General features: G+C 39.1%; 4 protein-coding genes across 4 annotated transcripts; 2 read left to right on the forward strand and 2 right to left on the reverse strand.

Annotated features, from left to right (window-relative positions):
* On the forward strand, positions 1 to 5,842 carry GCK72_007920 (uncharacterized protein; the record flags this gene model as incomplete). The annotated part of the gene is made up of 6 exons (XM_003097526.2): positions 1 to 131; positions 698 to 795; positions 1,928 to 2,304; positions 3,133 to 3,252; positions 4,247 to 4,446; positions 5,713 to 5,842. The coding sequence occupies 6 exons, from the start codon at positions 1 to 3 to the stop codon at positions 5,840 to 5,842; spliced, it is 1,056 nt and encodes a 351-aa protein (XP_003097574.2).
* Positions 5,843 to 7,399: 1,557 nt separating this feature from the next.
* GCK72_007921 (uncharacterized protein) lies at positions 7,400 to 9,034 on the reverse strand (the record flags this gene model as incomplete). The annotated part of the gene is made up of 4 exons (XM_003097533.2): positions 7,400 to 7,591; positions 8,649 to 8,769; positions 8,827 to 8,909; positions 8,954 to 9,034. 4 exons carry the CDS (start codon positions 9,032 to 9,034, stop codon positions 7,400 to 7,402), a joined length of 477 nt encoding a protein of 158 aa, XP_003097581.2.
* Positions 9,035 to 9,401: 367 nt separating this feature from the next.
* GCK72_007922 (uncharacterized protein) lies at positions 9,402 to 12,428 on the reverse strand (the record flags this gene model as incomplete). Its single annotated transcript, XM_003097517.2, has 3 exons — positions 9,402 to 9,476; positions 10,708 to 11,370; positions 12,267 to 12,428. 3 exons carry the CDS (start codon positions 12,426 to 12,428, stop codon positions 9,402 to 9,404), a joined length of 900 nt encoding a protein of 299 aa, XP_003097565.1.
* Positions 10,028 to 12,449, forward strand: GCK72_007923 (uncharacterized protein; the record flags this gene model as incomplete). Its single annotated transcript, XM_053726537.1, has 4 exons — positions 10,028 to 10,091; positions 10,701 to 10,862; positions 11,034 to 11,221; positions 12,210 to 12,449. 4 exons carry the CDS (start codon positions 10,028 to 10,030, stop codon positions 12,447 to 12,449), a joined length of 654 nt encoding a protein of 217 aa, XP_053590731.1.
* Positions 12,450 to 14,650: the final 2,201 nt, after the last annotated feature.

Consider the following 14,650-nt stretch of genomic DNA (forward strand, 5'->3'; position numbering starts at 1 on the left):
ATGCGACCTTTGAAATGTCTATTATCTTCTAACATATCCATCCTCCCACTCCTCCTATTGTCTTTCATTTGCCTCGTCACCTCTCAACTCGATTGTGATATATTGGACCCGGAGTGTCGTGCTAAGTACAGGTATTGAATATTTTTTAAATGTGGTAGATCAAATAAAACATTTCGTTTAATAGCCAGAAAAAATGGTTTAAAATGATTAAAAATATAAAAAATGACAATTTTCAAGGTATACCAACTTTGAGAACCCGTCACGGAACTCTATCATGATTTAATATAATAAAATGTGCATTGATTGTGTAGATCAAAACTAGTAGATCATTTTCATAGTTGACAACTTTTTGATAGCTCCGCCCACTTTTGAGTTATGCGCCTTTAAAGACAGCAGAGTGCGCGCCCTTTCTTCTCAGGAGGATGTCTTTAAAGGCGCATATCTCAAAAGTGGGCGGAGCTATCTAAAAACACTCATTTGCCAAAATGATCTACTAGATTTGATCTACAAAATAAATGTAAATTTGACCATGTTGATCAAAACCGTAAGCCGTGACGGGGTGTCAAAGTTAGTCGATTTTTTCAAAAAAAATCGTTAAAAAATTTTTTTTTTTGAAATTTTTGGTTTGTCCGGAATCCGGATGTCCTAATATTGATTTTTTACTATTCAAAATCTCCAAAATCTCAATTTTTTTCAGAAACGGTGTCCGACACACAGATGCTCGTAGAAAACTGAATCATAAGTGCAATTATCAGGATATTTGGTTGGTGCCGGGAAGAGCGGATGCTAGTTGTAGTAAGTTTGAAAATATAACTGATAAATAAATGAAAAATGAGAAATATCGGTGAAAAAACACCAAAAATCTGAAAAAAAATCCGAAAAAACGGAGTTTTTTGGCATTTTTTAGCAATTGACTGAAAGTTGAACTTCAAGACCCCATTACTGTATGACCTGTAGATCAAAATTTCGTAAAATTATGTTTATTTTGTAGATCAAACCTAGTAGATCATTTTTGTAGTTGACAACTTTTTGATAGCTCCGCCCGCTTTTGAGATATGCGCCTTTAAAGACAAAGGGAGCGCGCGCGCCGCCGACACCCCAGCCTATCTTTAAAAGCGCATATCTCGAAAGTGGGCGGAGCTATCTGAAAATTGTCAACTGGAAAAATGGAAATCTAGACATGCTTAACACAATGATGACACATGTGTCTAATTTAGACAAATCCAGGATTTTCAGCTGTAGGTCAAAGTTAGTCAAAAGCTGAAAAAATTTTTTTATCAAAAAATGGAAAATCTCAATTTTTCTCAATTTTTGTCAAAAATCATATTTTCAGTCATTGCATGTTGTAAATGCGCTGTACAGAACCTTAAATATCCAAAAATTTTTTCAAAAATTCGTAGAAAACCGATGTTCACTAGAGTTCAGTAGAGCGCACTAGCCGATTCTAGGAATGTTGAGAATAGACCGGCATAGATAGACCGTAACTTGAATTAGGGTAGATCAAACAACTTCGAATTTAGTACGGTTATGTAGATCAAAACTTGTAGATCATTTTTGTAGTTGACAGTTTTCAGGTAGCTCCGCCCACTTTTGAGATATGCGTCTTTAAACTCGCTAGCTTCTCTGCGCCTCTCTAACCAGTAGTAGGCTATCTTTAAGGTCGCATAACTCAAGAGTGGGCGGAGCTATCTAAAAACTGTAAACTACAAAAATGGTCTAATAGTTTTGATCTACAAAATGAATACAAATTTAGTAACCTACAGTAACCCAGAAAGCCGTGACGGGATCTCAAAGTCAGTTAGGCGTTAGGCGATCTTAACCGATCTTGCGCCGAAGGCGCCCCAGCCATTTTCATTTCTTTCCAATCTTAATCGATCTACAATATTCCCTCAATTAAAAAAAACAATAATTTTTTCAAAATTTCCAGCCCGTCCCGGTGCCAAACGTGTCCTCGACATCAACCCGAATCAAGTGCACATCAAACCAGACGTCGTCCGGTTCCCCGGCTGCTTTACCCTCGAAATCAAGAATGTGAAAGTGAAAGATCTCCCAGAAGCCCTAGACAACAGTTTCTTCGCGAAGGCAGAGTATCAGTGGTGGAATGTCAAAGATTTTTCGAATATGAAATGCCAGAATGCGAGTAATAACGGGTGTGGAGGGTATGGTAACAATTGTTTCTTTTGTGACGTCTGTGAGTCGTTGACGAATTTGGAGCAGGAAGAGGCGGACCAATCGAATACGTTGGCAGGGCAGTTGAAAGGAATTAATTGTCCACAGAAGCCAGGATTTTACACTTTTAGGAAGGTAGGTGTCGATTTACGCTCGTAAATCGAGTTGAGATCGTTTAACTGACTTTGAGCCGTCACGGCTTTCTGGGTTACGGTAGAAACTTCAAATGTGTTATGGTTATGTAGATCAAACCTAGACCTTCATTTTTGTAGTTGACACTTTTTCGATAGCTCCGCCCACTTTTGAGATATGCGCCTTGAAAGTTGGAAATTCGTTAAATTAGTCATTTTTATCGCTAAAATATAATTTTTACATAAAAATAACCGGAAAATTCCATTTCTGACGCTAAAAACCACACAAAACCTATGTTTCCATGCCGGAAACTACAATTTAAGCAAAAACCAAATTTGGCCGAGAAGCCTGGGGTGTCGGCGGCGCGCGCGTTCTTCCTTGCTTCCTATCTTTAAAGGCGCATATCTCAAAAGTGGGCGGAGCTATCAAAAAGTTGTCAACTACAAAAATAATGGGCTAGGTTTGATCTACACAGCCGTACTACATTCAAAACTTTTTGATCTACACTGAACCTAGTATGGTCTGTTGATTTTCAACTCTCCCAGAATCGGCTTGTTCGCTCTATTGAACTCCGGTTTTCTACGGCTATTTTTTTTAATGAATTTTGGATATTTAAAGTGTTCGGTACAGCGCACTTGCAACATGCCGCAATTTAAAATGTGTTTTTGCCAAAAATTGGAGATTTTCAATTTTTCAAAAACTTTTTTTTCCGTGACGGGATCTCAAAGTTAGCCGATCTCAATCGATCTCAACCAATCTAGCTATGCAAACTCGCTCCATTGAACTATTTTTGAATATTTTAAATTCTATTTGCTACAGTACTACTTATAGGAATTCTGTTTCAACGACTGGAGCGCGTTCGACGCGGACGGCGACTGCGAGATGGACTTCTTGCAGGGTGATCGTGGGGACTATAAGAGTGCCTTGGGCAGTTTGCAGCAAGTCGGATATGTAAGTAGTTTTCGAGGGGATATTGTGGATTTTCAGATATAAAAATAGTATGATTAGAAAGCTAAAGTAATGACGGCTCAGAATCAGTTTTCAAAATTTTGAAATTGTCAAAAACTCGCCGAGTTATAACGGTTTCAAAATAAAACCATTTTCTCGGTCATAACCGAAGTTTCGGAATTTCAAACTACCGTAACTCGGCTGGATTTCGAGCTACCAAAATTTTGAAAACTGTCTCAGAACCGTCATTACCTAAGCTTTCTAATCATACCAAAAAATATTTGGAAAAAGTGGGCGGAGTCAGAGTTACGGTAGTTTGAAATTCCCGGTATTACCTAGAAACCCGTCATTTTGAAACCGTTATAACTCGGCAGGATTTCAAGTTATCGAAATTCTGAAAACTGATTCAGAACCGTCATAATTTAAGCTTTCTGATGATATCAAAAAATATTTGGAAAAAGTGGGCAGAGCCTGAGTTACGGTTGTTTGAAAATCCGTCATTTCGGTTGACACCTAGGAGGTTGTCATTTTGAAACCGTTGTAACTCGGCAGGAGTTCAACTTTTCAAAATTTTGAAAACTGTCTCAGAACCGTCATTAACTAAGCTTTCTTTTCATAGAAAATATTTGGAAAAAAATGGGCGGAGTCTGAGTTACGGTAGTTTCAAATACTCCGTTATCACCTAGGAAGTCGTCATTTTGAAACCGTTGTAACTCGGCAGGAGTTCAACTTTTCAAAATTTTGAAAACTGTCTCAGAACCGTCATTAACTAAGCTTTCTTTTCATAGAAAATATTTGGAAAAAAATGGGCGGAGTCTGAGTTACGGTAGTTTCAAATACTCCGTTATCACCTAGGAAGTCGTCATTTTGAAACCGTTGTAACTCGGTAGGAGTTCAACTTTTCAAAATTTTGAAAACTGTCTCAGAACCGTCATTAACTAAGCTTTCTTTTCATTAAAAAAATTTGGAAAGAAATGGGCGGAGCCTTAAATTGCAGGGCTCAGTGATCGCAAAGATCCGTCTCGCCTTCAACGCGACGGGCTCAATTCTTCGAAAACGACAACTAAAAGAGGAACAAATCGAGGAGACGGTGGCCAAGGAGTTGGAAGAGAGAAGACGTACTTGGGATGTGAATAATGGACAATTCGATAAATTCAGTCAATGGTATATCGAGTATCGAAAGAATTTGTGGCATAAGTAAGCCGTTTTTTGTTAAAAAATTTTTCTAATCGATTTTTCTTCAACTTTTCAGTTTCTCAGCTGAAAAAAACTGTGATTTTCAAATTCAGCGCATTTTAAAGTACCTATCCCCAACTTTCCAGCAAATTTCGTCACCTACAAAGCAAACGCGCTCCACCGAACTCCTTTTTATGCAGTGGAGCGCGTTTGCACTCCAGAAATTTTCAAAATCGCGGAACATTGATTTGAGACATTTTAAACACACTGAATTCGAAAATTTAAATTGTTTTTAGGTTTTTAGCGAAAAGTTTAGGAAAAACTCAAAAAAAAATTTTTTTTTGAAAATTTTTTCAAATCGATTTTTCTTCAACTTCCCGATTTCGCAGCTAACAACAACTGTGATTTTCAAATTCAGCGCATTTCAAAGTACCTATTTCCGACTTTCTAGCCAATTCCGTCACGTATTAAGTAAACGCGCTCCACCGAAATCCTTTTTGTGCAGTGGAGCGCGTTTGACCACCCAAAATCACCCAAAATCGCTGGAAAATTGGATATAGGCATTTTTCAACACGCTGGTTTCAAAAATTACAGTTATTTTCAGCGAAAAATCGGGAAAAACCTCGAAAACAAAACTTTGAAAAAAATTGGTTTTTCAATTTTTGAAAAAAAATTCAAATCGATTTTTTTTAAACTTTCGAATTTCACTGCTAAAAAAAACTGTGATTTTCAAAATCAGCGCATTTTAAAGTACCTATCTCCAACTTTCTAGGCAATTTCGCCACCTACAAAGCAAACGCGCTCCAACGAACTCCCCAATCGCGCTCCATTGATTAGAAAGCTTAGGCTCCAATGATTAGAAAGCTTAGGTAATGACGGTTCTGAATCCGTTTTCAGAATTTTAAACGGTTGAAATCCTGCCGAGTTAGAACGGTTTCAAAATGACGAATTCCTAGGTAATAGCTAGAATTTTCGAACTACCGTAACTCAGGCTCCGCCCACTTTTTCCAAATATTTTTTGATATCATCAGAAAGCTTAGGATATGACCGTTCTGAGACAGTTTTCAGAATTTTGAAAAGTTGAAAACCTGCCGAGTTATAACGGTTTCAAAATGGCGACTTCCATGGTAATAACCGAAATAACGAAAAAATACAGTAACTCCCCGGGATTTTGACTTTTCAAAACTTTGAAAACTGATGCAAAATCGTCATTGCCTTAGCTTTCTCGTCATATTAACAAAAATTTTGAAAAATAATCCATTCGCGCTCCATTGATAACATTTTCAGAGACGACTACCTTCCGTGGCTTCTCTACGAAAACGAGATCTCATGTCTGAAATTGACGTTCGACGTTTGCGAGCGACCACCACGACGTATTAATTATGGCGGCCGGAATCGGTACACTTGTGAGAATTAGTGGTGTCAGCATGTGCGCTCCATTGGAACTCTTGGAAAGTTCGGTGGAGCGCGATTGCAACTTTTTTGTGTCCTTCTTCGTATAGGAATTTAATTTTTTCTCTCTTCCTTCAAAATCGTCGCTTTCTCCTGTGTTTTTGTAAATACCCCTCCATTTTTCACTTTTTTTTCATTTTTTTTTCTTTTGTCGACAGTCATTTTCTGTATTTGATCTCAAAAAATTAATCATTTACTGAAAAAAATGTGTTTTTATTGCAAAAAATTTGAGCATAGCTTCCGCCTACGCGTGACTAAACGCGCTCTATTGATAATATCGTGAAAATTCTCACTAGATTATCATTAGAGCGCGTTTGCCACAGAAAAACTGAAAAAAATTGGCTAAAATCGATCAATTGGTCTGCTAGCTCGACTACAAACTACAACCAATAGCTAGCCCACCAACTTTGTGCGATTTTGTTGGTTTTTTCCGATTTTTCGGTATTTTCGCGATTCTGCAACCAAAATAAGTAAAATTAGCGAGTTTATAAGGTCAAATCAGCATTTTTCTAGTAAAAAATGCAAAAAAATCATAATTTTCCGCGAAAAATCGACAAAAAACCAGTAGAAACGATGAGAGAACAAATTTTGGTCTGCTAGCTCACTACAAACTACAAAACTCGGAGCTACCAGACCAATCTTGGAAAAAATGTGATTTTTGTCGAATTTTCGTCATTTTTCTATGATTTTTCGTATTTCTTGCAATTCTGAAACCAAAATAAGTAAAATTAGTGAGTTTATCAGGTCAAATCTGCATTTTTCTAGCAAAAAATGAAAAAAAGGGTAATTTTTGCGAAAAATCGACAAAAAACCCAGCGAGAACGAATTTTGGTCTGCTAGCTCACTACAAACTACAAAACTCGGAGCTAGCAGACCAATCTTGGAAAATTGATTTTTTCGTCGAATTTTCGTGATTTTCCTCCGATTTTCAGTATTTTTCGCGATTCTAAAGCCGAAATAAGTGAATCTAGTGAGTTTATCAGGTCAAATGAGCATTTTTCTAGTAAAAAATGCAAAAAATCCTAATTTTCCGCGAAAATTTACTAAAAACCAGTGAAAACCCAGCGAGAATGAATTTTGGTCTGCTAGCTCACTACAAACTACAAATCAAAAGATAGCAGACCAACTTTGAGCGATTTTGTTGGTTTTTTCCGATTTTCGGTATTTTTCGCGATTCTAAAGCCGAAATAAGTAAAATTAGTGAATTTATCAGATCAAATGAGCATTTTTCTCTCAAAAAATGCAAAAAGTGTAATTTTCCGCGAAAAACCGACAAAAAAACAGTGAAAACCCAGCGAGAACGAATTTTGGTCTGCTAGCTCACTACAAACTACAAAACTCGGAGCTAGCAGACCAATCAAGGAAAATTGATTTTTGTCGAATTTTCGTGATTTTTCTCCGATTTTTTTGGGATTTGCGCAATTCTGAAACCAAAATAAGTAAAATTAGTGAGTTTATCAGATCAAATGAGCATTTTTCTAGTAAAAAAATGCAAAAAAATCAATTTTTTTAAAAATTTTCATCATAAAATCTGATTTCCTCTCATAATCTCATTGGCCTTCTGCGCCGCCTCTTTCCGTTTCGCCAGTCGTTGCTCTCGTTCTTCGACTTCTTGTTTCTTCTGATTCCGAAGACGTCGCATCGCGTCGGCATTCCGTTTCTCGGCGAGTGCCAAGTCGGTTTCAGTCATTTCTCGACGACGGGCGGCTCTTTTCTGGAAAAATCGATTGGAAATGTGGTTATCAGCTTGTAACGTGCTTTTTATCGACTTTTTTCCAGAAAAATCTGGAAAATATAAAGGAAACTGGAAAATTTTCAATGTTAGTTCAAAAACGCGTCAAAGGCGCGCCAGATATAGTTGGAAGCGACTGGAAATGTGATTTTCAGCTTGTAACGTGCCTTTTTATCGATTTTTGCGAAAAAAAATCTGGAAAAAATGAGAGAAAATGGAAATTTTCAGTTTCAGTTCAAAAAAGCGTCAAAGGCGCGCCAGACACTCGATGTTTTATTTGAAATGGCTGAAAATTGACTCATCGGTGATTGAGAAGCTAAAAATCTCCTAATTTTATAGAAAAATCTGAAAAATTGCTGAAAAATCACCGAAAACCCAGTTTTTTGAGATTTCCGCGTCAAAGGCGCGCCAGACACTCTGAATTTGTCTCGAAAAAATTACTGAAATGTACACCAAAACGCATTGAATCGGGAAAATGTTTTCTTATTTTCAGTTTCCTGCTGATTCTGAAGATATTTATCGATTTTTTGCAGAAAAATCTGGAAAAATTGAAATTTTCAGTTCTTTTTTTTCAAAAAATCGAATTTTATACTGGATTCAAACAATTTTCCGTCATAAAATGTGTTATTTTTGAAAAATTTCGCCTCGAAAAGTGTCTAAACGCCGTTTCGGAGGCAAATTTAGAGTGTCTGGCGCGTCTTTGACGCGAAAATCACGAAAATCGCAAAAAACTCGGTCTTCGGTGATTTTTCAGCAATTTTTCAGATTTTTCCATAAAAAATATTGCGATTTTTAGCTTAAGCATGTTCTTAATAACCTATGAGCCAATTTTCAGCCAGCTCGAATAAGAAATCGAGCGTCTGGCGCGCCTTTGACGCGACAATCGCAGAAAACTGGGGTTTCTGTGATTTTTCACCATTTTTACAGATTTTTCTGTGAAAATATTGCGATTTTCAGTTTCAGCATGCTTCGAATTAGCTTCCAGTTAATTTGTACTACTTCTGGCGTGCCGTTGACGCGTTTTTTTCGATTCTCGAACCTTTGAGCGCGGCGTCATCGTTTTTCGCTTGGAATGTGGTGCCCGAGCTCTCAAATTATTTTCGATTTCACTTCTCTCCTGTTCCGTCATCATATCTTCCACTTGTTCGTGTAGCTGAGATCTGAATTGGAAAAATTGAAAAAAAATTTGGAAAAAATTGGAAAAAATCGATAACTACTTGATTTCTTCGATGACTTGTGTCTTCTTCCGGCTCACAACGTCTCGAATCACTTTTGCATTCGTCGCGGTTTGCTGGCGGACCTAAAAAATTACAAAATTACAAAAAAAATTCAAAAAATCGATACCTGACGGAGACGAGCGATCCGCCGACGCTCTTTTTCTTGCCGGATAAGCTCCGCCTTCTGTTCTTCACGTAATTTGACCATTTGACTAGTAGATGTTAGTAGGGAATCTTCAAAAATCAAAAAAAATGTTGAAAATGATTAAAAATCGCCGGAAAAATAATTGAATTCGAAGTTCGCGCTGAGATCCGGTTATGCGTCAGCAAAAATCGCGAAACGCGTCAAGCGACAGGTTTGCGCCTTTTCAGTTTTCGGCGGGTGTTTGAAAACAAGTTTTATCTATCCTATCGGATTTTTTGGTGTTTTACGGGATTTTTCTGGATTTTTCCGCGAAAAATCGCGAATAAAATCGAAAAAAGTAGAAACCAATTGAATTTTATTGGAAACACCCATATTGACGGGCGGTTGATTTCATTATTGTGAAAAAATGGCAAAAAATTGGGGAAACGGTTTAATATCCTGGTGGAGTTCTTGGAATTGGGCAGTGCTCGCAGCCTCCTGGCTCTCCTGGTGGTCCTTGTGGTCCCTGAAAATTGAAAAATTAAGAAAAGTCGATAAAAATCGATAAAAATCATTTTTGAGCCGGTGAAATGGTGCATCTGTCTGTCTGTCGGTATGTCTGTGTGTCCGATGTCCGGATGTTCAGTATTTAAGGTGTTGATGCAAATGCACAACTCTAGTTTTCAGTATTTTTTCAGAAAAATTTGAATTTTTGATTTTTTAGATTTTTCTCAAAAAAACTATGAAAAATTTCTAAATTTGTTTTGAGCAAACACGCTCTACTGTATTAATCTGATTTTCTCGAAAAAACCAAAAAAAACGCTAAAATCCGCGAAAACCAAAATTTTTCGAAATTTTGGCAGTGGAGCGCGTTTGCTTAGCTCCAAATGTCCAGATTTTAAATTTCGATTCTCTTAGCAAATGCGCTCCACCGAGGAACCCATAATGTTGGAAAAACTGCTCAAAAAGCGCTAAAAATCCACCAAAAACCGAACATTTTGATGTTTTCTCGGTGGAGCGCGTTTGCACAGCTCCAAATGTCTGTCTGTGTGTCCAAATATCTGGTTTTTGTTTGAAATGCAAGCGCGCTCTACCGATGAACTCATTTTCATGAATAAATACTCAAAACCGCTCAAAAAAGGTAAAATCCGCAAAAATTCTCAAATTTTGAAATTTTGTCAACGGAGCGCGTTTGCACACCACATATTTTGACTAGCTCTGTGTCTGTCTGTCTGTGTGTCGGTGTGCAAGGATGTCCAGATGTCTGTCCGGATGTCCGTCAGTAAATCCGGATATCCTAAAGGCTGCAGATGCACCATGTCTGAGCGATCCCCTGAGATCCGGAGCTCTGTCTGTCTGTGTGTCTGTATGTCTGTGTGTCCGGATGTCCTACACATACAAATTATATATGCCTAGAAATCTGAAGACGTGATAATTCTGAATCCGTTTTCAGATTTCGGCTAGGGTCAATATGATGGGAGTTACATCGATTTGAATTTCAGAAAGGGTCTCTTCCCCCTCAAAGCTTCGTAACTACCTTCAAACTGGCCAGATTTCAAAAATTCAAACGGTTTCAGAATCCTCACGTCTTCGGCTTTTCAGACATATCAAACTTGAATGTGTAGGACATCTGGACACATAGATGGACACACAGACAGAGATTGGTTTGAAAACTGATGACTTTAAAATTGTTATATCTCGCTTCAAAATTTTCCGATTTCAAAAATTCAAACTGATTCTGAATTCACAGCACTCACCTCAGGTCCCTGTGGTCCCTGCTCTCCAACTGGTCCAGGCCGTCCAGCATCTCCAAGCGGTCCTTGTGGTCCCTCCGAATTGCCACCATCCAATCCAGCCTCTCCACGTGGTCCAGGCGCTCCACGGACTCCCTTGTGTCCAGCAGGTCCAGCAGGTCCATTGATTTGATTGATACGTCCTGGAGCACCTTTTGGTCCGCTAACTCCTTGCCGTCCCGGTGGTCCCATCATACCCGGTGGTCCCTGCATTCCATTGGCACCAGCCTTTCCGTCTGGTCCGTTCTCCCCATTGCCACCCTTTGGTCCTTGTGGTCCCTTTGATCCAGCCATTCCTTGTGGTCCTGGTGGTCCTGGTGGACAGATAATACATGGCTCATTGACAATTGCACTCTCCAAAAGTGATCCCTCTTTTCCGTCGGTTCCATCGTTCCCACGGACTCCGTCTTGTCCAGCGTTACCGTCGTCTCCAGGTGCTCCTGGTGGTCCGGCTGGTCCCTGTTGGCATGAGCAGCAGGTTGGCGCTGGTTCGGAGTTGGTGACTGGCGCGCCGTAGCCGCCGGCGGCTGGTGGGTTTGGAGAGGAGTATTGACGCTTTTGACGGTGAGCGAAGAGATGGGGCATGTCGATGTCGTGGATTTGAGCCCACATGTCGCGGGAGCGGGTCTGAAAGGCAGATTGAATATTTGACATTGTTTAAGATCGCCTAAGAACGGTTCAGATCGGTTGAGATCGGCTAACTGACTTTGAGATCCCGTCACAGAGTCCCCTGTCATAAGCAAGTTTAGCTCTTCATTTTTGTAGTTGCCAACTTTTTGATAGATCCGCCCACTTTTGAGATATGCGCCTTTAAAGTAGGCTAGCTTCTTTTCTTCTAGCTCCTCTCTGTCTTTAAAGGCGCATATTTCAAAAGTGGGCGGAGCTATCAAAAAGTGGTCAACTACAAAAATAATTGTCTTGTTTTGCTCAATACAATGAGTATAAATATGGAAAGAAGGGAAAACAGGATTTCGTCAAAATTTCGAAAAACCTAGTCTGGCCTAGCCAAGGTCCTTTTCTCGGAGTACAGTAGTCATGTACCGTCTGACTCTCGTTCTCCTTGAAGGCGCTCTAATTGCTTGGTACGCTCTAAGTCTACCGCATCTCTAGGGGCTTCTTCACAGAAGCTAAGTCTCAGGTACCGTAACCAATAGACCAATGACTCTAAGGCTACTGTACTTGCTGTCTAAGGCCATCATTGTAAAAGGCTACCGTACCCTTAGACAGTCTTCACTAGACTTTAGGTCAGCTCTGTGAGCTTATGTGTATGCACAGTCCGTCCGGACCAGCTGAGGTTCAGGTACCGAAATCACGATTCTCATAAAGACGGTCAGCGTTCAAAGCTATACTATCCAATTCTGCACAACCTAAGCTTCAGTAATATGTTGCTACCGTAATCTCTAGGCAAGCATCAACAGCCTAAAGCTCTGTTACCGTACCCTATGCTCCCTAAGCTTTCTATCTAGCTCCAACAGTCTAAGGCTGTGTTACCGTACCACCTCAGCTACCGTACCCCTACTAACCTTACAAAAATCGGCCTCAATAATCAAATGGCTTTGGAATCCGGCGACGTACGAGTACAACATCGGGAGTATCACGATCGCCGCGATGACAGCCACCGTCGAGACAACGATGGCAAGGAAGGCCACACGACGGAGCTCCTTGTGCTCCGATGTCTCCATCATCTTGTGGTTTTGGCGGGCTGAAAAATGGGAAAATAAGGATTCAGAATTGGGGATGACTACACGGATATAAGAAATAAGAAATAAGAAGAAGCAGAAAGGTATATCGGACTGGATAGCGGCGGGATAAGGAATGCGGTTTATATGGGGTGTCCTCCTCCCATGTCGGACAGGAAGACAGGACACTGGACTGAAAATCGGATAGGGAACTGCGTAAGGGACGGCGTCCTTTTATAGGATCGACGGGTGCCTAGAGCGATACGGATGCGTGAGAGAGTGTAGGCGCCGAGTGGAGACGCAGAGAGATTCTTGGCGCGGCGGGGATAACGGGAGAGAGAAAAGGGGGCGGGGCGTCCTGGTCGGGAGAGGGGGGGGGGAAGGGAAAGTGGACTGGGAAGAAGAGATGGAGAAACTTTGAAGGAGGCTCGATAATTAAAATGGGGGACTAATTAAATTTTTTTTAATGACCAAAATGACCTGAAATAACCTAAAATAGTAGGACCTTTACGATTTTTTCCGCAAACCCGATTTATCTCAAAATCTAAAACTGATAAAAGAAAATTGTTAACTATAGTAATAATCTACATAAAATTCTACGTATTTTTGTAGTAGACAACTTTTCGATAGCTCCTCCCACTTTTGAGATATGCGCCTTTAAAGATTGACTGGGGTGTCGGCAGCGCGCGCGCTCCCTTCGTCTTTAAAGGCGCACATCACAAAAGTGGGCGGAGCTATCGAAAAGATGTCAACAAAAAAAATGATCAACTGGGTTTGATCTACAAAATAAATGTCAATTTGACTATTGACTTGTTTGACAGGTTCTCAAAAATGTCCGATTTTTAACGAAAAACAAACTTTTTGATTTTGAGTTATTGACTGTAAAAACTTTAATTTTTGAAAGGATTTTTTAAAGAATCCATTCGAGTTTTGTGAAATTTAAGCATAAATTTGCTAAAATTTGTTAAAATCGGTCAAAAATGGGCAAAAATGGGGAAAATGGAGAAAATGGACTAGAACATCGTAAAAATTACTTTGACAACCCGTTACGGCTCTTATTTTTGCTTAAAAGTTAACAAATTTGTATTCATTTTGTAGATCAAAACTAGTAGATCATTTTTATAATTGACAACTTTTCGATAGCTCCTCCCACTTTTGAGTTATGCGCCTTTAAAGAAGGATAGCTTCTTGGCGCTCTTCCTCTATCTCTTTCTCCTCTATCTTTAAAGGCGCATATCTCAAAAATGGGCGGAGCTATCAAAAAGTTGTCAACTACAAAAATGGAGATCCTAATTTGATCTACACAACACATGTAAATTTGAATGTGTAGATCAAAACTGGAAGCTATGACGAGATATCAAAGTTGACCGAGTTTTCTCAAAAATTCGAAATCTCTTTGTTTGATGTCTCTTTCCGAAATGTTTCTCCAATCTGGCGTGACGTTGGCGCGTTTTTGTTTTTACTTGATGGATCCAAGATACAAGTGAATTATATAGTTTGAGGTTTTATTGAGTCTGGCGTGTCGTTGGCGCGTTTTCAATACAATGGAGTTTAACGATCAACTTGCTCAAGTCGGGCGTATCGTTGGCGCGTTTTAAATTGTCAGATGTGGAGCTGTCGCGCCTTGTGCGCGTTTTGTTGTGGATACCCTAACCTCTGAAATTTCTGAAATTTTCATATATATATTTTCCCTTTTCTTTTTATAAATATTTTTATTATGTCAGTTATTTTTCTGGAATTTTCAATTGTTCCATTTATCTCCTGATTGACGCCATTATGATGAATATACATATAGAAAATTTAATCCCTTTTTTCAGGTATTTTCATATGAATATGCTCATCATCCCCCCCCCCCCCCCCCTCCTTTGGCAATGTGAATTAGAAGAATATGTTGAATATCAAAAAGTCAAAACTTTTTCAAAACTTTTTTTTCATTTTTTTTCGGTTGAAAACATCTAATTAGAAAAAAGTTTTTTTGTTTTTTAAGAAATCCGCTCTGTTGGAAATGTCAAAATTCTCTATTCAACCGTGTTATTAATCATCTGAAAAGGGAGAGAGAGAAAACTGATCATTACTGAGAACTTTTGAATTCTGCACTCGGTTTTTCTAGTTAGAAGGAGTGAGTGGGTGTAGTGTTTAGGCTCTAGCTCAGGCTGTCGAGGCTACAACTCATAGAAGATCATGAAGACAAAGTTCCTATGTTTATAGTTTTTTTCTTCGAAAGTTTT

Source organism: Caenorhabditis remanei, chromosome II (genome assembly GCF_010183535.1).
Source record: "Caenorhabditis remanei strain PX506 chromosome II, whole genome shotgun sequence".
Lineage (NCBI taxonomy): Eukaryota > Metazoa > Nematoda > Chromadorea > Rhabditida > Rhabditidae > Caenorhabditis > Caenorhabditis remanei.